General features: G+C 38.8%; 3 protein-coding genes across 4 annotated transcripts; 1 reads left to right on the top strand and 2 right to left on the bottom strand.

Moving 5' to 3' along the window:
• The first annotated feature begins 261 nt into the window (after positions 1-261).
• Positions 262-1,561, top strand: LOC110902656 (AT-hook motif nuclear-localized protein 5). 2 transcript variants are annotated; one of them, XR_002571309.2, is made up of 4 exons: positions 262-624; positions 701-812; positions 909-1,058; positions 1,141-1,561. XR_002571309.2 is itself a non-coding variant. In XM_022149146.2 (3 exons), exons 2-3 carry the CDS (start codon positions 921-923, stop codon positions 1,312-1,314), a joined length of 312 nt encoding a protein of 103 aa, XP_022004838.1. In that variant the 5' UTR covers positions 631-812; positions 909-920; the 3' UTR covers positions 1,315-1,561. The 2 variants fall into 2 exon arrangements, 1 of the variants encoding a protein (XP_022004838.1); XM_022149146.2 differs by lacking the exon at positions 262-624 and having other exon boundaries at positions 631-812.
• A 995-nt stretch (positions 1,562-2,556) lies between these two features.
• LOC110900830 (xyloglucan-specific galacturonosyltransferase 1) lies at positions 2,557-4,528 on the bottom strand. Its single transcript, XM_022147692.1, has 2 exons — positions 4,003-4,528; positions 2,557-3,846 (listed from the first exon to the last, which is right to left on the bottom strand). Exons 1-2 carry the CDS (start codon positions 4,489-4,491, stop codon positions 2,557-2,559), a joined length of 1,779 nt encoding a protein of 592 aa, XP_022003384.1. The 5' UTR covers positions 4,492-4,528.
• Positions 4,529-10,049: 5,521 nt separating this feature from the next.
• Positions 10,050-15,390, bottom strand: LOC110897861 (FT-interacting protein 7). The gene is made up of 2 exons (XM_035981550.1): positions 15,126-15,390; positions 10,050-13,167 (listed from the first exon to the last, which is right to left on the bottom strand). Exon 2 carries the CDS (start codon positions 13,106-13,108, stop codon positions 10,154-10,156), a length of 2,955 nt encoding a protein of 984 aa, XP_035837443.1. The 5' UTR covers positions 13,109-13,167; positions 15,126-15,390; the 3' UTR covers positions 10,050-10,153.
• Positions 15,391-22,198: the final 6,808 nt, after the last annotated feature.

The following is a 22,198-nucleotide window of genomic DNA, read 5'->3' as shown; positions in this document are numbered from 1 at the left end:
ACCCCTTCATACACGTTTCGCCACTTGTCGCATAACGCCACTGACTACACATGGCCAGTTATATAAAGCCCCTTATACGCGTTTCGCCACTTGTCGCAATTGTGTAAGAAAGGGGGGTTTAGGGTTATATAACTTGAGTGTGTAGTGGGGTTATACCCCTTCAATTATACATATATATGTATGTATATATCTGTATGTATATATATGTGTGAGAGAAAAACAAATGGTGGAAGGTATGGCTCCCATGAAAATTTTCGCGGAGGAGGGGAACATCCAGCCTATAGCGCCCCCCGTAGCGGTGTTCGCCGGCGCTATAGGTCGTTATAGGTGGAGGTGGCGCTATACCAAGTCCCACTACGGAGGGACTAAATGCTTCTGAATTTTGCTAGACCACCTAGAAAAAAATCGAATTTTATATTGCCAATGTGTTACTAATTACACATGTTTATTCATACAGTGACATCAATAGATATCTCGAGGGTATTTATGAATTGAATGTGTGGTTAAAGATGGTAAAACTTGACTTATAGAATTATCTTTGTATTTCATCCAGGTGAATGGATGAATAGTTCAGCAGGATTGGCTTTTACACCTCATAATACCATCCATGTATCTGTTGGAGAGGTATGTTATAACTAAAGAACCATCAATCTTGGTCAAAACTAGGGTCTGATGTGTAAAAACAAGCAAATATTTGCAGGATGTTGCTGAAAAGATATTAATCTTCAATTTGCATCTTATCGGGGAGTGGAACGGTTTCTGCGGTGACGTTAAGTCAGTTTACATCTTCGGGGGGCACTGTGACCTACGAGGTTAGGGAACTTTCATTTTAAAATGATTTAATCAAGTTACAACGTCTAGAATTGATCCATTGAGTTTGCTCTATGTTGGACCTTTTTGTGTTGCAGGGCCGTTTTGAGATGCTATGTTTATCCGGCTGTTATCTGCTTTCGGAAAACAGCGGGGCTCAGGGCCGGACCGGTGGTTTAAGTATCTCGGTTTGTAGTGCTGATGGCAATGTCATTGGCGGTAGGCTTGTTGCATCCAGCTCAGTACAGGTATTGTTTCAGACCAGTTGGAACAAGTAAGCGCGTTTTTAGGGTTTGAAATGTTTTAAAAATGTGATTTTTGGTGTTGTAGGTGATGCTTTGTAGTTTCGTGTACGGTGGCGGTAGTGATGTTAAAGCGAAGACCAAAACAGAAACATCCTCAAGGGACGAGAAACGTTTGGATATTCAACTTAACGAGACGAGTCCTGAAGCGGTTCGTGAGCAACAAAAATTCACGAGTCGGCTTAAGAAACTCGCCTACTGAAATTGACCTTACGCGTTGATGAATTATTATTTAAAACAGGTTGGTATTTCTGTATATGTAGGATGTACATGAATGGTGCAGAAAGAACAGCAAAGAGAGATTATACCCTCTTTGTAGATCATAGACGGGTTGTGCTAACGTATTTGTAACGAAGAACGTGACCATTTTATCGTTGTTAAAGTAGAATTAGGAGATTGTTTTGACTCGGTCATCTGCTAATTTTATGGAAATTTATGTTCTTTGATTTTTTAGGTCTTTTGTTAACTGCATATTATGATTTCTGTTTAACTAAACATCAAACGGAACGCTTCTAGCATTTTAATAATTGTATGGTAATGTTAGAAATATTCCAATACTTACTCTCACACCGGAGTCTGGTCATCGCCCTCACTATGGTGAGACCGATGGTTGTCATTTGGCGAATTGGTGTAGCCAGACGCTCATCCTCTCTTGCTCTGATGTCGAGCTTTTAGTCAACATTAAAACCCTTGTAGTAACATGGCCTTGTACACTGATGAAGCTTTATTGGGGCTGGGGGTGCCCAGCCTCTCCTGGGCTGATTTTTCACTCGTAGTGTTAATTTTATAGAAAAATTTCCGAAAACCCTTTTTAGTGTAAAATATTGGATTTATAATAGCCCGGCCCTCATCGATTTGGATTTTGAGAGTCAGGCCCCCACTGAGTTTGTTCAAGTGTCATCACTAGCCATGTAAATACTGGGGGGGGGGGTGTTCTTCTTACTTTCGTGTAATGACTTGTGTTTTAGGTACAACCAAGGGTGACAATTCTTAACACAACACGAAGGTTATGGTTCTTATTTTCTAACTCGTTCAGTAAGTATGGTGTGATAAACATGTCATTCATGTTTATCCGTTTAATTAAGAACATGTTTAATTAAACGAATTCATCTGCCAAACCGGTTAAAATAGTATTATGATACCCAAAAAATATTTTACTTTGGGAGCAACTCAGTCAACATATAAAAATGTAGAAAAATTAAACAAAATTGTATATTAAAATATATATCTATATAAGAATGATCATATTCTTTCTGATATGCAGTGTAAATAGAATCTGAACAAGTGAACTAAAATGAATGTTATATGCAAGGGTTTTTACCACCCATATATCTTTAAACACACTTCAATACCTAGACAACAAGAATATTCCGGTTACCGGTGGTTTAATTTCCGGCTTGTTCCCTCATCTCTGGTTAAGCCGATCTTTCGGGTTACTACAAGTTCAAGGCTTCAAGCTTTTAACCCTCTCCATCACATTGTTCATTGTAATGGAGAATGCATCTTGAAACAATTCAAACTTTGCACCTTCATCTCCATAAACTAGTTTTGGCATCAAATCATATACAATGTTTCTTCTCATATCATCCCTCTCCTTCAATGGCACCTTCATCAACCTTTCCACCACATTCACCTTCATCTTCCTCACTTCTTCTTGATCGATAAAAACCGAATACTTCCCATGATCCTCGGGCAAATGCCAGGGATATTGATAGTAAGCCGTAAATGGGTCAAAAAGGACGGGGATACACCCCGACACCAATGAGTCAAACACTGACTTCCTAGTAGGGCTATCGCCTGGAAGCTGAAGACAGAATTCAGACTCCGTGAATAGCCCTATTAGTGATTTGGGCTCGTCACATTGCTTTGTTTTGCAATCGAAGAACTTACATTGTTCCTCGGTTGCTGATGTGCATTGGTCTATCAAGATAGCCCTAATGTTGTCATGAGCGTCAGGACGGGCGGCGCCTGCAAAACTGATGAGGCTTCGACGGTTTGATGAGATGATTTTACGTTGCCATGCACGGATGTCGTCGTCTGAGTGTGGGTGGAAGTGAGTTGGGTGAGGGATCCCGATGTCGTTGAGCTCCCATGGTTGTCGTTCGATCATGAGCTTTATCGGGTTTTGCATCTCCTCGAGCTCGAGCTCGAGAAATCTAGTCCCCCATGATGTGTGATCCTTCCTCTTAAAATCCCAAGAAATTTTCCCCAAAACAAAGACATGATCTTTTTCTAGATTCTTGTCCCATGATTTTTGCATTTCTAGCCAATTTACAAGTTCATAAGACAAAGTATCCTTGACTTCATTAGATACATTCTTGAAATGCCATCTCAAGATGTCTAGACCACCATAATATGGAACATAAAAGAGTTTTGCTTGGTTTTCATCGTAAACACGACACGGGTGCTTTAAAACTCGCGAATGGAATATCAATTCCAACGAGTACTGATGAGTCTTGAACCATCGGTTCCCAAGCTCCGGTATGGGCTCACCAAGCGCGTTGTTACTAAAATAGTTGCACATATCAACCCAAGGAACCATATCATGACATTGAGCCACCAAATCCTTGTTGAACTTTGGTGGCAACTCATAGACATAGATTCCTCGACCATAACATTGGTTTTGGTTCTGATTCCAGTTTTGATTAGCGGCCCACGATCTCTGGACTCGAAGATACTCTTCGACAACTTCCCTCGCATTCTTTATTTCATCAAGACTGCCATTTAGAGGATTCTGGTTTACGTGAACAAAACTAGAAACTTTCTTGGAGTCGTCTTTAAGGCCACTGGTGCCAGTGGCCTCATTCCCGACTCTTTTCTCAAGAAAAGTGGTCGGGTTTTCATTCCTGACTCTTTTATCATCAAAAGCAGTCGGGTTTTCAACGACAACTTTGGAAACTCCATTAGAATCACCTTTGAGGTCATCGACGGCCTCAAGCCCATTATTCCCATCACTTTGGTTTCGAACAACACTATCATCATCTTCTTTGGACTCGCCTTTGAGGTTCCGGTTAAGGTTAACCGAATTGTCATCCAAGGCCGAATTCGCCAAACTCTTTTTTAGTTTTTCTTCAAAAACAGGAATTCCGTTCTCCAGAGGAGAACTAGAATTCGTGAACGGAAGCTGGAACTTGTCGTTCGGTTGTGTGGTGGCCGAGAGACAATAGAGGTTGGTCAGCTTACGAGACGAGACACAAACATGCATGATCCTGCCCGAAATGTAAGTGGTCGACGACGACCAAACAAACATAAGAATCATGAAAAAGAGAGCGGTTGGAAGAGGATACACAAACCATGCCACACATGATCGAAAACAACCCCTTTTCGGCTCGATCTTTTTCGGGGCTTTTGGTTTTCTCTTAGACAAAACGGTTACCATTGTCTTGATGCTAAAATGGAACTCGTTTGGATTTGAATTTGGGTTTGGATTCAGAGTTTTTCATGAGCTTTTCTAGTGAAGAAATAGTGCATTTTTGGCTTCATAGAAGCATATCATGAAACAACATGAGTGCACGTAGAGATTCAATGCATGATTAGTTTGTTTAGTATACTTGGAGGCACGATCTTATTTCGTAAATTCATTTAATTTGATTTTGTTTAATCCTGTCGGAAAGAAGAAAAAGATAGTATAGGGACTAGAGTGTAATATGGTGTCCTATATATACACCATCTCTATGTAATCCTTTTTTGGTGTACACCTTCAATACAATTTTTCCTCAATACAATTCAAACCCTATTCAGAGATCAGTCTCCATACCAAACAACATGGTATCAGAGCAGGTTTCTGATTCTTGAAACCGATTGCTCATCACCTACAATCGATCTTCGTCTGGAAATCAAAATCATATCAGAATCAACCTACAAAATTTTTCTAGCCTGTTCAATCTAAAACAACCAAAACCAAAATCAAACTTTGAGAAAATCGTTCATCGGTCCTTGATAAACTCAGCCACAAACTTAAAAACAAAAGAGAGTTGCCGCTTTGTTCTTCTTCATTTTCTTGAGTCTCGAGTACATCATCATCATCTTCCTTCTTCCAATAAAGGAAGTTTCCTTTTCCTTTTTTAATCCCAATCAACAGAACCGACATTCCATTCTTTCCAATCATTCCTCTTTTTGTTTTTTTTTTCCGAAACAATTTCCTTTTTAATATCATTCCCAATCATTTTCCTTTTTTAATCCTAATCAATTACGCTACCGACAGCGAAGTTGTTACTTGCGGGCGAATTTAAAATCTTGAACGCGAGTTCAAGTTGCCGGTGTATTTGATAAATACGCCGGTAAGATACCGTGTTTGGCGGTTCCGTGTATCCGGTGATTTTAAATCTTGAACGCGAGTTCAAGTCATCGGTGAATTTCGATAAATTCGCCGGCTGAGATAGCTTCGCCCTTTAGCGGAGTTATTCCGAACGCGTTTCGGCGTATTTGGTTGCATATTAAATACGCTCGGTTTGGTTGTTGTCTAAAAAAAATGGAAACCAATCATAGTAGGAACAGTGCTTGGATTTTCGATTCTGGTGCCACTGACACCATGACATTTGAACCATCAGACACACGATCAATGTCCTATCCTCAAAAAACTCAAATCCACACTGCAAACAATGGAATGATGCAAGTGAAAGGAGGAGGAGCAATTGAAATTTCACCAACTATGAAATTATCAAATTGTCTTTATGTTCCATCGTTATCGCACAAACTGCTCTCAATTAGCCATATTACCAAAGAGCTAAATTGCACAGTACTAATGCATCCTACTTTCTGCCTTCTACAGGATATCAGGACGGGTGTGATTATTGGACGTGGTACTGAGCGCCAAGGATTGTACTATGTGGATGAAGTGGCTCAACAGGGTACTGTGATGTTGGCTCATGGAACTGATAACCGGGAAGCCTGGCTATGGCATAGACGTTTGGGACATCCATCCCATGGTTATTCGCACCTTTTGTTTCCAAAACTCTTCCCTTCAAGTGGGAAAATAGATTGTGAAACCTGTCTTCGCACTAAAAGCCATCGACAACCGTTCAAACCTAGCAATACGAAAGTGGCCTCACCTTTCTCGCTTATCCATTCCGATGTATGGGGTCCTGCTCCTGTGATTGGGGGGCAGGGTCTTCGGTACTTTATAATATTCGTGGATGATTGCACTCGCATGACATGGGTATATTTTTTAAAAAATAAAGCCGAAGTGTACGAAAAATTTGTCATGTTTTATGCTATGATTCAAACTCAATTTCAAACTCAAATTCAAATCCTTCGATCCGACAATGGGGGGGAATTTGTCAATACATCTATGAAACAATTCTTTAAAACCAAAGGGTTAATTCATCAAACCTCTTGTGCTCATACCCCCGAACAAAACGTTGTTTCCGAACGGAAAAACCGTATTATTCTTGAAATGACTCGAGCCCTTTTGATCGAATCCCAGGTCCCTAAATCTTTCTGGCCGGAGGCAGTTGCAACCTCCGTGTATCTGCTGAATCGGCTTCCCACAAAAGCTCTTAAATTTAAGACTCTCTTAGATTGTCTGTCTAAGTCTGCCAGTATTCCTCATCCTCTTACACTTGAACCTCGAATCTTCGGGTGTACCGCATTTGTTCATATAACCAAAACCAATCGAAACAAGCTTGGCCCATGTGCTGAAAAATGTGTATTTGTCGGCTATGGGATCGATCAAATAGGTTACCGGTGTTATAATCCAACAACTCCTCAAATGTTCACCACAATGAATGTTGACTTTCTTGAATCAAAATACTTTTATAACACCCAACTCAGTGGTCAGGGGGAGAATGACAGTATAGACACTCTGAGCTGGTTAACCCAAATTCCCTCATCTGAAGAAGTCACAACAGAAAACTATCACAGTACTGCGAGTCCTTCAAACACAGACACACAATCCGCGGAGCACAGTATCACTGAAGAAAGTCCATCCAACGTGATGCTTGAGGTAAGAAATACTGAGAACCCTGAATGTTCTACGTCTTATAACTATGAGACAATAGGGGAACACATAGAACCGACAACTACAGAACATGTTGATCCAGTTGTTGAACATGTTGAATCAGTTGCAGCAGAGACTACTGGAAGATACTCTCTTCCACCTAGAGCCAATAGAGGGGTTCCTCCAAAACGGTACTCCCCAGAAAGGGAGACCAGAAATTCAAGATATCCTGTAGCTAATATGGTAAACGGGAACTTATCTAACAGTGCGAAAGCATTTGTTACTTCTCTATACACTGAACAAATACCTAATTCCGTAAAGGAAGCTCAAGGTAAGAAGAACTGGGAAAAAGCAATGGAAGTGGAGATGTGTGCTCTTATGAAAAACAACACATGGGAGAAGTGCATTCTTCCTAAAGGAAAGAAAATAGTTGGATGTCGGTGGGTGTATTCGATTAAATATAAACCAGATGGCTCTATTGGAAGATACAAAGCCCGACTTGTAGCCAAAGGGTACACTCAGACGTATGGGATCGATTACTCTGAGACATTTTCTCCGGTTGCAAAAATGGTACCATAAGAGTTCTCTTTTCCGTGGCAGCTAATAAGGATTGGCCCCTTCATCAATTTGATGTTACAAATGCATTTCTTCATGGGGACCTAACTGAAGAAGTTTACATGGAAGCACCTCCAGGTTTTTCAGGGGGTTTTAAACATGGGGAAGTTTGTAGGTTGAAGAAATCTCTATACGGGCTAAAACAGTCTCCTCGGGCATGGTTTGGAAAGTTCACCTTGGCCATGAAAGAATACGGGTATCACCAAAGTAACGCTGATCATACCTTGTTCCTCAAAAGGAGGAACGACCTCGTAACTTGCTTGATCATATATGTGGACGACATGATTATCACCGGAGATGATGTAGAAGAGATAGCACAACTGAAAAGAAATTTGTTTTCAAAGTTTGAAATGAAAGACCTTGGGAATCTTAAGTATTTCCTTGGAATAGAAGTTCTCAGGTCTAAACGGGGGATTTTCATCTGCCAAAAGAAGTATGTTCTTAATCTCTTGGCGGAAACTGGGTTGATTGATTGTAAACCAGTAGATACGCCAATGGTGGTGAACCACAATCTTCACATGGAACTCTATGGAAAGCTCGCAGACAAAGAAAGATATCAACGGCTCGTGGGCAAGTTAATTTATCTCTCCCATACTCGTCCTGATATAGCTTATGCTGTTGGAGTGGTAAGTCAGTTTATGCACCAACCGCAAGTTGCCCACATGGAAGCTGCTCAGAGAATTCTAAGGTATCTAAAGGGTACCGCAGGCCATGGAGTGTTGTTCAAAGCAAGTGGACATTTAAATGTTGAGCTCTACACGGACGCCGACTGGGCAGAAGATAAGGGAAACCGAAGGTCAACATCAGGGTACTTCTCCTTGGTTGGTGGAAACCTTGTCACCTGGAGAAGTAAGAAACAGAAGGTGGTCGCTCTGTCGAGTGCAGAAGCTGAGTTCAGAGGCATAGCTAGAGGGTTAAGTGAAGTTCTTTGGATCAGGAAGCTCCTAGAAGACATTGGCTTCTCCCAAAGGGCGATACCCAGTAAAATTATGTGCGACAATACAGCTGCAATACAAATCTCTGAAAACCCAGTTCAGCATGATCGAACCAAACATGTGGAGGTGGATCGACATTTCATCAAGGAAAAACTGGAGGAAAGAATCATAGAGCTCCCATATATATCAACAAAAGAACAACTCGCAGATATTCTCACAAAAGCAGTCAACGGAAACGCTTTTAGTAGCTGTTTGAGCAAGTTAAGTATTGGTGACCCCACTACTCAACTTGAGGGGGAGTGTCGGAAAGAAGAAAAAGATAGTATAGGGACTAGAGTGTAATATGGTGTCCTATATATACACCATCTCTATGTAATCCTTTTTTGGTGTACAACTTCAATACAATTTTTCCTCAATACAATTCAAACCCTATTCAGAGATCAGTCTCCATACCAAACAATGTCTTCTTGATGCAAATTTATTAAAACACAATCATTTGCCAATTTATTAAAAAAAATCAACATTATCTCATAAAGGGATATTTTGATTCTTGATACAAATTTCGTTATTGATTTTAGTTGGATTAAGAAATTAAGCACGGAATTAATATAATATAAAACTTGATGTCAACATACTTTTTGGTATATATATAGTTATAAAATAAAGTTTAAGGTGAATGTCTTTTTTCTTTTATATATTGATAAAAGTCAACTGATATACCACATGTATTCTTCTTTAAGAAAACAGTGTAATAATTTATTTCGAGCTTTTAATTCTAACTAGCTAACCCCTTATGTTCCGGGTAGGGGCGTAAAACCATGCTAGCAGTGTTGCGGGACGAAAGGTGTAAAGTCGTGCCATGTAGCAAACTAATTGAAGACCAAAACTGAGAAAAATCGTAAAATAAAATCACAAATTTTAACAACTAGTGACTCACGTGACGTAAATCATAGACGAATTCGAATGTATACCGACATGTATTAAAATTTTGAGGGGGTAAAAATAGACCAAATGTGACCAACAAACATCGTCATCGTGCTATGTAGCAACTAAACAACCAAACCCAAGAAAAAAACGTAAAACAAAATTTAATTTAATTCCCAAACACATTTCATTTTCAAGGGATATCTTGGTTCTTGATTTTATTGATGGATTAAGAAATTAAGCACATCATTAGTATAAAATAAAAACTTTAGGTCAACCTGGTATATATGGTCATTTAATAAAATTTAATACAATACATCTTTTTTTTTCTTTCAAATGTTATAACATATTCTTTTCTAAGAAAAAACCATATGTGGTAAAAATGAAGGAATTAAAAAAAACAATTCCATTGTTAATAACTAGTATTTGAGACACCCCTAATTCATAAATCCATAATTATGAAAGTAAAGAATGTTGTTACTATTTTTATGATCATAATAAAAAAAAAAAAAAAATAGAAAGAAGAAACCACAAGTAACAACATATAACGATTTATAAAGTTTTCATAATACAACCTAAACCACACGTACAGGTAACAACAACATATCTTATTTGTAAACATCCCTCCCTCACAGCATGCTATCCGTCCTAGCCGGCAACCTTCTAAAGAAGTTAATCGGCACAGACGGCAAACGATGGCGAAACCTCGGATGCCTCATCATGTACAGCCCGATCAGACCCGCAATCGCCTGAAACGGTGTAACATACAACACAATCGCAGCAACTAAACAAAACGTCACGAATATAGCAGTCGCTCGCGGGTCCCTCCAGCTCAGCAACGACTGCATCCGTTCCCCTTGCGTTGCAATGTCCCCGACCACTGTTTGTATCCTCCCAGCCACGCTTCGTAAACGGTCATACCTCATTCGGACCAAGTCCGGGTTTCGGCTAGTCGGGAACGTGTCGAATTCTTCGTCCAGCTCGTCAGGGTGCACCCCTTCAGCTTGTGAAATCTTTGTGTTCATGTGGGGTGGGTAACGCGGGCGGTACCGGAAGTTCCAAATGCCGATCAAGAACATGTATAGGAACACTGTTGGTAGTATCAGCTCCGGGAAGCAAACGAGCATGATGAAGAGGACGTGAACGAGGATGGTGGTGATCGGGTTCCGCCACATACAGATGTCGTTGAACCACTTTGACACCGCGAACACCGGTGCGAAAATCATCATTAGCCGGAAAAAGTTAGCTTTGCTCCGCCGCATACTCCAGAGGTGCGAGTCCACATCTGACATGTACTCCACCACCTCTTTCCGTAGTGGCGGCTCAGCACGACCAAGCCGAGCCGCCACTATCTGGACCGCCTGGTGGCGTAACATGTCGAGTTGCATGACACTAAACGGGCGAACATAGTGCATTTTTGGTAGCAACGGGCGTGAATAAGTGTACAACATGTTGACAAAGTTGGTGCACGAGAACCGGATCGCTAAATGGACCTCGCCCATTTTCTTGACTCCGTTCGGGTTTAAAACGAGCAACGGGTATGAATGAGTATAAACCCGACCCGCTTCAAGGGTCGAAATACGGATCCTGACTTTCCCGACCCTTAAATCTTTATTGTTGGAACCCTTGTCGCCGAGCTGACTGTTATCGAAAACACCGACGGTGAGAACCGTTGCAGTGTCGAAAACCTCCCACGTATACTGCTCGTTATACTTTGGACACAGGTTGTCGACTATAGTTCGGGTCCTGACCCATTTATGGCCGTATTTTGCGACACAATAAGTATCAGACGTCCCTCTTCCATCTCGGGTTTTCATCGGGTGCAGCCCGACAGCATTTAGAATCCCGAGCTCCAAAACCCCGATTGTCGGCTTCCAAAGCTGTTTGGCAGTTGGTCGAAGATCGCTACTATAGTGAGTTGACTCATCAAGAACATGGTAACCACCGTCAAGACAGAGCCTGAGATGAATTCTCATAGAAAACTTATCTTTTTTCAGCTGGTCGACATCGACAGCAACGGGCTTTTCCAAATTAAACCATCGAGAATGGATGATCCGATCATCAGCCCGTTTTTCAATCATGCTTAAAGGTATAATCACTCTCCCAAGAATCTCATCCTTCCCGGGACCCACACGGTCCTCAACCGTGAGAATCAGATGGTCCTCAAAAGGCTCAGCGGCAACAAACAGCAGGTCCTCGTTCCATAACGGGTTAAGCGATCGGGCCTGGACTGTTTTCGTCTTCATAACCTGGTTCCCGATGTGAGCTTTCACATACGTCTCAGGGAACCGAGTCTTATCCATTGGAACCAAGTCCTGAGCCTCAACCACATTGACTCGAACATACCATAGTCTCGGTGCTTGATAGACCTTTGACCGTATCAGAACCGATGCCGCACCCGAACTGTCAACCGGTGTGGCTGCATCTGAGTGCCACGCGTCAGGAAACGCTTCATCGGCTTGGGTCCCGATCCAGACCGCCAACATGAGCTCACTCTTTATCCGCTCACCTTTCTTGTCCTCGAGCCGGTACCATTGCGGTGCTAGCGGGCTATCGGGTGGGACCCGCAACGGAACCTCGTTGAGGTCAAACCTAACGAACCCAACATAATCATCTTTGACCAGATCTTTATCTTTGACCACTACTTCAAGTACAGACGCTTGCATCCTCTCCCTCGAGAACGCGAAAACAATATTCCACATCGGGTTTTGGTTTTTCTCGATATGCTTCGTAACACCTTTATAGTTCCCGATCCTAACCTCAACATACGGGTCAAGACTTCCGGTTATATCCATTGAAGGAAGATCACGGGCCTTCACAACCCGGACAAACAAGAAATGCATCTTTTCAACAAGATCATAAGTCGAAGAAGCTTTATCGGTATGGATAACCCGCCCACCAACAACCCTCCCGCCTCCTAGATACGGGCTCGTCTCCTTAAGCGCGTAATCTACGGGCTGCGACGAAGACTCCGAGTACATTCTAACAAGCTTTGGAGGCTGAGGTGGCGGGTTGGGCTTTATCTGCTCGTACCCGTATCGCATCATCGGCGGTGGGGCTGCCGGAACCGCAGTGTTGGCTGGAGCCTGCGTCTGGTGTGGGAGATGGTGGAAAGTATGCCTCTGTTCACTTTTTTTAACGGGCTCGTTTCGGGCCGTGTTAACAACCGGGTCGGAAGACTTTATTGTTGGGTCGTCGGTTATATAAACTTTAAGCCCGAGCTCTCCTCTTACACGCGAAAAGATTCCACGTTTCTCTAAAGGATAGTGCAAGACAACGGCATCTGAATACGGGACAAATGAAGTTCCCGTTATGGAAACTTTACCCAAAAACGACCTCGAATTTGTACCTTTGACGTTGTTGTACACAAAGGCGTCAAGTGTGAGACTTGGGAGGATGGATGGGTCGGAAATGTTGAAGTAGAAACTCTCATCCCAAACTGGGTCCAGATCTTTCTCTTTGACTGTTGTGCGGTACTTTTGACCGTCAAAGTAGAGCTCGACATATGCACTCGATGAACCATGACCATCTTTCGGAAGAAGGTTGTGGGCCCCTGCTACATCTACCCCGAGCTTAAGGTTCATATTTGCGTTGCAAAATAAGCTTCTGATGAACTATAGATAACGGTACGATACAACTTAACCTGAAAGCATGAAGAGAACACAAATATTAAGAAGCAAGACACCGCAAAAGACAACACGAATTCGAATAATCTTTAGGGAGTATAGACTTGTATTTCGACTGTAAACAGGTTTACAACACTCTTCAAATAGGGTTACATTACTATAACACACTTGTTTTGACATCTATTCCTACACATATGAATGATAAAGAAAACCGTAATTACACGAGTGATTTCATGGTCCTTAATGTCTTAGAAAGCTTTAAACATAGAAAGTTCCAACCTTTTTCGAACCGAAATTGATCTTTTTTTTTTTCTTTTTCTACAAAACTTCTGATTATTAAGAAAAAGTTAAAAGACTTTTAAACAGTGTACTATGCTAATCTAACTTCAAGACAGATCCATGAACTTTAGACTAATTATTAATTCAATGAAATATTATAATATTATATATAATATTATATATTATATAAGATCTAAGAAGAAGTACATGCATTATACAACAATGACTGAAAGTTAAAGTAAAGGGACCCTAAAATGAAGCTCAAGACACATGACACTTTGACTGTTCCCCACATGAATAAGATCTAGTAGAGGAAAACAACAGTGGCATTATCTCCTCATAAGACAAAAAATTACAGAAAGTAAATTATAATAAAAAGCATTTAGAATTCATACAAAAAGACACTTACTTTAATCATATGCAACAAACTTTCAAGATTCTTGGATAATATTGGATGAATCTTTAGATTTAAACAGATTTATTATAGGAATTTAGATATCATTTTGATCCTTATGACATTAATATCAGAAATTAAAAGCAAAAAAAAAAAAAAAAAAAAATCAAGATTCTTAGATAATAAGTAAAACCCACAAAAAATAACCATCTTGATCTATAATCTTGGGTAATCACTTTGATCATTATAACATTAACATCAAAAACAAAAGCTAAAAAGCTTTTAAGATTCTATAATGATACTGGCTGATTCTTTAGATTCAAAGTTTATTAAAGAATCCCAGTTATCCCATAAAAAGCCAAAGATCTTTGTGTCATAAAGACATTTTGATCATATCTGTACTAAAACCAAGAATCAAAAGCAAAATAATTTTGTGTTTTTTGGATTCAACAAGGTGTTTTTTTATTTTATTTTGAATATAGCCCACAATGATCCATCATAAGAAGCTAACAATTTGCAAAGTAATAGTACAAATCAGAAGTATTAAAAATATTCAAGATTTTGGATTGTAATGGGTTTGTTCTTTTAGATTCAAACAAAAATAAAGATTTTATGTAAAAAAAGCCATCACAACAGGTAACTGATCTATTTTAAAAAAACATTTAATAATTTGCCAATTAACAGGAAAAATTAAGAGCAAATGACTTTTTAGATCCTCAAGAAAACACCTCATCCCAGATCTTAATTCACCAAAAAAAAAAAAAAAAAAAAAACAAGAAATGCATCAAATTTGGTTTAAAATCAACAAAAATATAAACTTTATTAACTGATTTTTTTTAAAAGATGCGTACTTTTACAATTTAGCCAAAGCCACATAAAAAACAAAATGCATCAAATTTGGTTTAAAATCAACAAAAATATAAGCTTTATTAACTGATTTTTTTAATAACCACCCCCCCCCCCCCAACCACACACACACACACACCCAAGAACAGGCAAATTACTCTAAACCCCAAAAAAGTCCAGATCTCAATTAGCTCACAATGAAGAACAGAAGCAAGTAATTATATTTTACAACAACAAAAATGAAATCTTTATTAAAAAAAAACACCAAATCAGGAACAAGATACTCATACCCACATAATGTGCTAAACATAAAAATGCTTCAAATTCAACCACATTACTCCAAACCCCAGAAAACCCTAGATCCCATTCATCCAAAACAAACAACAAAAGCATCAAGTTTTAATTTTTATGAAGAAAAATGAGATCTTTCTAAGATGAAAGCAAAAAAGAAACTACCTGAGCTGATCTTGAGGTATGAACTATGAACCACTAGAAAATGGGATTCATCTTACAATTTTTTGTTGGTATTGTTGAAGATATAGAGGTATTAAAAATCTGACAGGCTTTTTTTAAATTAGCTTGAAGCCAAAAGAGAAGTAGTGGAGAGAGAAGATGAATGGTGGCATTGCAATGTGTGTGAGTGATTTATATGTTAATAGATTTTTGAATAATAATAAATAATATATGGGTTAATGATCTTCTTCCGGAAAGAGTGCCATTTGTTTATTTAAGTATTATCTTTGAAGTGTAGTGTGTTTTCTGATTAAAATGGAGCTCAAAATGTGGAACTTCAGGGTGATGTGTCTGTTGGATAGTGCTTGGGTGAGGTGGACAATCCGAGAAAGACTGTGGATCCCAGTTTGACTACCTTTGGGAGTTTGGGTAATCATTTTGATATTGAGAGATTTATTATTCTAAATTATTAACTCAAATCTTTTTTTTCTAAACGGCAAATTTGGATCACTGATTAACCGCTGGAGTATCATCGTACCATCAGCAAAAATACCCGATCATATCCATCTCCACTAGGCATGATGTCTATACACCAATTCAGGAGAAAACCCAATAAATTTAAACCCCCCCCCCCCCTTTTAGAAACGAACCCAAAACCTATTGGTTACAAAGTCTTATCCCACCCAAAGATGCTACTAGGTTATAAAACCATAAACTATTAACTTAAATCTTAATTTAAATGTTAATTAACTTTAACTAAGGTTTGTTATTTCATTTAAAATTTACTAGAGGATCGCGTGAGAAATAATGAAACTGGTAATTACACAACATTTAATTTTTGTTAAGTTAAAAAAAGTATAGAAATATCCTTGTTTAAAATTGTATTTATGGGGTAATTTTTTAAAAGAAATATTGACGTTTGAAATGTTATGGATGTTTAAGAATTACCAGAGAAATTGGTTTAAAAGTCAACAATATATTAATTAAACTCTTGAAATTATGTTAAATTATTTTTTAAAGTCAACAATATGTTTTATATTTTAAAAGTTATAAATACTTAAACTTTTAAAATTATGTTAAATTATTGTTTTTCTCCATATATGTATTATTTATAATATAGGAAAGATACTTGTTTTCAAAATCACTTAGGGTAGGGGGGTATAATGCTTGATGAGTGGGAGTTATCGATCGGTGACCACACCTACTTGATTGAGTTACGCGGTGAGTGGGTAATCGGTGAGTGAATTCGGGATATGTTCACCGATTTGATTGAGTGCATTGGGGGAACAAATTTGACCGTTTTATAGCCGTTATTTAGTAGTTGTTGTATATAAAAAAAATATAGCTTTTCCTTATAAAAACAATACCATTCAACATCATTTTTCACCATTTTCTTCTCTCCATACAACTCTATTTTTTTTTTAAATTCAGTTCTTCTATTTTTTCATTGGATGATATATCACCGCTATTCCTTCCAATTGATATTAGTGAAGACGATGATTCTTCCTCGAGCGATAGTAGTTTAATTTTTTTCCAAAATCTTATTAACGAAGCCGCTCAACTGGAAGACACGGGCACTTCTAGAAAAAAGAAATCTGTCCGTCGAGATCGAGTGAAATGTCACGAAAACCTTATGAGAGATTATTTTGTCGAGGAGCCCGTATTCAACGAAGAGGTTTTTCGTCAAAGGTTTCGTATGTCCAAAAGGTTGTTTTTAAAAATTTTGAGTGACGTGCAAGCGAATAACTCGTGGTTTCAAGACGCCGTGGATGCGAGTGGTAGGAAGAGTTTTACATCGATGCAAAAAATTACTTCGGCGATTAAGCAACTAGCAACCGGTAACGCTCCAGGCGAGGTCGACGAGTATTTAAATATGTCCACAAGGACTTCACGAGAAAGTCTAGAAAATTTTTGCGAAACGGTATGTAATTTATACGCTTCCGAGTATTTAAATATGTCCACAAGGACTTCCCGAGTATTTAAATATGTCCAACTCAGTCTTTTACGGCAGACGTGAAAGAAATGTAATTCCTATACAACATATAGAGGAGAAAGGGAGGAGAGGCGTATGTCCCCACGAATGTTGTCGAACAAATTGTGTGAGCGGATGGAGAGAGTGTGAAGGGGAGAGGGGGCGTCCATCTGCGTTTTTAAGGATAATCAAGTCATAATGACATGGAGCTGTTTGTAATGCAACCCCATTAAAAAATGTTCTTTGAGACTGAATACCATTTAATTAGACTATATGTATGTTTTTATAACGGGTTTTAGAAAATAAAGTACTTTAGTTTAAACAGAAACTATTTAGATTAGCTTTTAGAAAAAGTTCTTTTTATTATCGGCAAATTTTTACTTTTTATAGGACTTGAACCCATAACCTCGAGAATATAGATGGTTGCTTCTCAATGGTAGAAAAAGTTTAAACGTTTAAAAAGAAAAAAAATAATGAAATACATTTCAAGTAATTATCTTTTTACATGAGGTTTAAGTTTGTCATTTTATCTCATTTTATATTTTTTTACATGAAGATTTGCGAATGAAGTCATGCGTGTGAATAAGCTGACAAGAATTCTCATATGATTTCACCATGGCGCTAGAGGACACATACGCACATATATACAAACGTATAAGGCTAGTGGGTGTGGTTGGAGCACTCTTGGGACTTTATCAGGCCATGTAGGCTCCACGTCAACTCCATGTTAGCCTGAGAGCTTTATCATGCCCCCTTTAATTTGCAAGGTCTGGATAGAGACCCCGCCATAATTTCCTAATTATTTATTTATTTAAATATTTATTTTTTTAAATTAAATGGCAATATTAATAACTAGTATTAAGCCCCTGCGTTGCAGAGTTGTTGTAAAACTGTGTCAAGTAGTACCAATGTTATACCACTGTCAGTGACCACCAACACCGGAAAAGCTCGTAAAAACAAATTAAATAAAAACGAAAAAAATAACGTCGAGCGAAAAACAGACATGAAATCTTTGAATCACGAACGCTCGTTGCAGAGAAATTAAACCGAAACGTAAAACATAGAAAAAAAATAATTAAGTCAATCCAGGACCTGCGCGTTGGCCGAACTTGTTAAACAGAGAAAAATAGATGTGCTGCAACGGGCCAGTCAAACGGGAAATAATATACGAAAAAAATGTTGAACCCCACTCGCACGTTGCGGTGCATTAACGCACAAAATTTAGAACGAAACGAAAAACTTGGGAAAGATAATAAGTATGGTGAACCAAAATTGAAAATAAAAAAGAGATGAGATTAAATTGCAAAAGATGAAAAACTTTGTGTTAAAACTAAAAAAACAAAGGTTCTAAATTGCAAAATTGAAGTTATTTATTAATCTTATATAAAGATAAGGATAAAAATAAATGATATCTATATATTAGTTATTAATATTAATATTAATATAAAAGAAATTTATTAAATAATTATAAGTAAATTTATAAGGTTGAAGGAGAGAATGACATGTAGCATTATTTGGACTCTTTTATTATAAGTTAGACTAGAAAATAAAAAAAAAACCATAATTTCATTAAAAAAAACATAACATACTAAAAAAAACACAACATACTAGAAAAAAAAAACTGCATATATTTTGCCCGAATGTGTGCCTTACGAGCCTCCAAAATGACTCGGTCCTCCTCTAGTAGATGTGACACATCCTTTGCGAGAAAGTCCATGTCTTTTTGGATTTGTTTCTCCATTCTCATTTGTTGGTCTTTTTCCCTAATGGAGATTATTTTGTTGAGACTTGCCTCGAACTCACTCATCTTTGGCGGGCTATCTGATGTTGTAGATTTTCCACCTGCCTTGTGCTTACTTTTATCCCTATCAGTTGGACGAGGCAGCTCTTCTGGTTCTTCAAATTCGTCAGCATCGTCGTTTAGATTTATTACTATATGAGCATCGGACCCAGATGGTTCGGTGGTGGATGTCGTTTGGACCGTTTGGATCTAGGGCGAGTTGGGTCGAACGGTGGTACAAGATACCACTTTAGAGATTTGCGAAGAAGCTCCCATGTGGTTACCAACATAAACATATGCCCATGGTACATTCTATAGTCATTGTGGGCTTGTGTCATGACATCGACGTCGCTTGCACCACTTTTCCTTCGACTACTATTGACGAGGTTAGTATATATGTTGTTGAAGTTGCTAACCTTCGTCCTCATAGCACCCCACTTTCCCGAAAAAGAGTCGGCGGTTCGATATTCGCCACGACCCATTGCGGCGAAAAGCTTTTCACGTATACGTGATGGGTTGGTAAAATTCCATAGCTTAATGGTTTTAATTTCGGTTAATTACACGAAGTTACTTTCTAGAATACACTACTTTGATATGGTTTGTGTTTTGCAGGAATTGACGGGTTTAAGGTGCATTTTGGAGATTTACTGAAGCTTTGGGCGGATGCTAGAGAGAACATAATTAAAGAAAATGCAAAAAGAGGCAAAACTGAGCTGAACTCTGCGCCAGAAACAGTCCAAACTTCATTTTGGCTTACCCTGAGCTAGAAAATGAGTTTCGGGGCTTATAATATATGCATTTGGGTTAGCTCGACGAGACGAATCAAAATATAAGGTTTTGAAAGGCCAGAAATTGACGCACTATCTGCTACACACCGGCTGATTAGTAAAAACGGGATTTTTTTGAGAGAAAAAGTCAATTTTGGAAAAGGGGGAGTTATACTTTATTATTCCTTCAACTCTCATTCATTTGAAAAAAGAGGAAAAGCACTCTCTAATGATTCCCAATCATGATGATCATCCAAGAACCAAGATTTCTATTGCTATTTCATCATCCTCGAGATCCGGATTCCAATCTTCCAACACCATGAGAGGCTAATCTTCTAGGGTTTCACCCCGGTGTAGACTTTGTAAGATTTTCTAGGGTTTAAACATTTGTATTTGCTTTGATTTCGTGACAAGCTGTTTAGTATTTGAAACCTTTGATAATTGTCTTACACTTGTTTCGAATTCGTAAATTGTCGAGTGATGATAAAATTTGACTTTGCAAAATGGTTATGTGCAATTATGCCTTATCTTAGGTTAGGATTTACATGTTCTTGGTAAAGAACTGCACTGCGGTCCGTTCCTGTAACATTGATAGCTGATGTATGTAAAATGCAACATATAAATTACATCAAATAAGGCATAAAACTAACCCTTTTTAAGTACTAATGTTGGAAAAAGAGTGTTTTTGTCTTCCTTTTGTATTTTCAGGATGAAATGAGCTCAAATTCAGAAAAGAAGCAAAAAGACAGCTAATTCTAACATAAATACAAGAAAAGGAATAAAAGTAGACTGCCCGAACCCTCAACGGCATCTCCCCAAGCAAAGAAGAGAAAACAGAAGCCTGAACACGCCCCGTGCTCAGCCAGCACGGGGCCGTGCCCAAGAAGCAGCAGAAAAGACAAACCTGTAGAAGCTTCTATTGCCCACCACGGGGCCGTGTCCAGTGAGCACGGGGGCGTGGCGAAAGTACAGCAGGCGCATTAATTGTAATTGCGAATTATAATTAATGAAGAGAGATAGTGTCAGACGGGCACGGGGGCGTGTCCAGCGGACACAGGGCCGTGCCCAGCCTTCTGTTCAGCCTATAAATAGGAGTGCTTGGTTTCATTCCAATCCATCCCTTGGCACACCACCTCTCTCACACTTCATCCACCACCCACCACCACCATAACACCATCATCCACCACCATCATCCATTGTCCATCGTAGAGTGTGTGAGTCGTCTCGGGATCCAAGATTGATAGTAAGAGTTCTTGACAATCAAGGCCATGTTTGCCTAAGTCTCTTACATCACTTGGTGAAGACAAGTGTTTAGTATAATACTTTTTATTTTTAATCTTTCGCACTTTTTATTTGGTTTTGTATTAATGACTTTAATAACTAGTTGCTTATGTTGAAGGTGATCTTTCCTTATCGTTTGTCCGTGGTGTCTTGGCATTATTTTACTGTCTATATAAAATAAAAGATTTTCACCATTCATATCTCCACGGTCTATATGGAGGTATGTTGGTGTCACGGCCCCCGACCCGGTTTGACCCGTTTCAGGAGCCGCGGGACAGGAATCCCGTGGTATTTAATTTAGGCGACAGCGGAAGTCTTTTTAAAACAGGATCTTTTTAATAATTCAAACTGCTCGTTCATAATTTAGGGATAAATTCTCGAAATTTACAATAATGTGATTTCTCAGGAAATCTTTATTTTCAAAACATGTTTATTTATTTATTTACATTGAGCCACTTTTCTAAGCTGGGAGTGCTCCACGGCACTTTTCTTTGCTCATACCATATCACCTGAAACATGTTTGAAAAAGGTTTTGTCAGCAGGGAAATACTGAGTGAATCATTCATTTTACTGAAAACGACACATTTGTTATAATCTACAGTATTAAGGGGAATTACAACGTTTCTGATATCAAACCAACTACCCATAGTATTTGTCACTCGACCATCCATTGGCTAGCCCATTTGTCCAATGGTGTTTGTAATTGTGGTCAGATCACCCCTTGGCCACCCGTTTGTCCAAGTGTGACGGGAAATAAGTAATGTATACAAAACCCCACATACCGGCTGTAATTTGGTGATTACATAGACTTAATCCCTGTAATTATAACTTTGAAAATAACTTGGAGTTTTGTAAAACAGTTGATAAAAAGAGAATGACTCACATTGCAGATTTACGAGCAGAGTATAAGCTTTACTGATTAGCCTTCTAACCTAATTTAAATAACAATGCACACACAAACGGGATTAGTAACTAATTCAGCAGTTACGTCAATTCACAAGATTAAACCCTCACAACTATTATCAAGTGCGATACTTAACAATTCAATGGATTCACAACGAATGACAGAGCATAGTCCGAATTCGAACAACACTCAAACATTCAAGTCGAAATCACAATGAATAACAAAGTACAAGCTCAATTTGAGCAACACTCGGACAATCGTTGGATAGTTATAATCGATCGGACGTTGAATCGTAATAGCGATCGAGTTATTACCCTGATTGCGGCAGCACCTCGTGATCGTGTGTGTGTGTTTTAGACTGATTTCGGAATA

This window comes from Helianthus annuus, chromosome 13 (genome assembly GCF_002127325.2).
Source record: "Helianthus annuus cultivar XRQ/B chromosome 13, HanXRQr2.0-SUNRISE, whole genome shotgun sequence".
In the NCBI taxonomy this organism is placed as follows: Eukaryota; Viridiplantae; Streptophyta; class Magnoliopsida; order Asterales; family Asteraceae; genus Helianthus; species Helianthus annuus.
The sequence above is the reverse complement of the archived record's forward strand: the minus strand, read 5'-3'. Positions and strand labels throughout refer to the sequence as shown.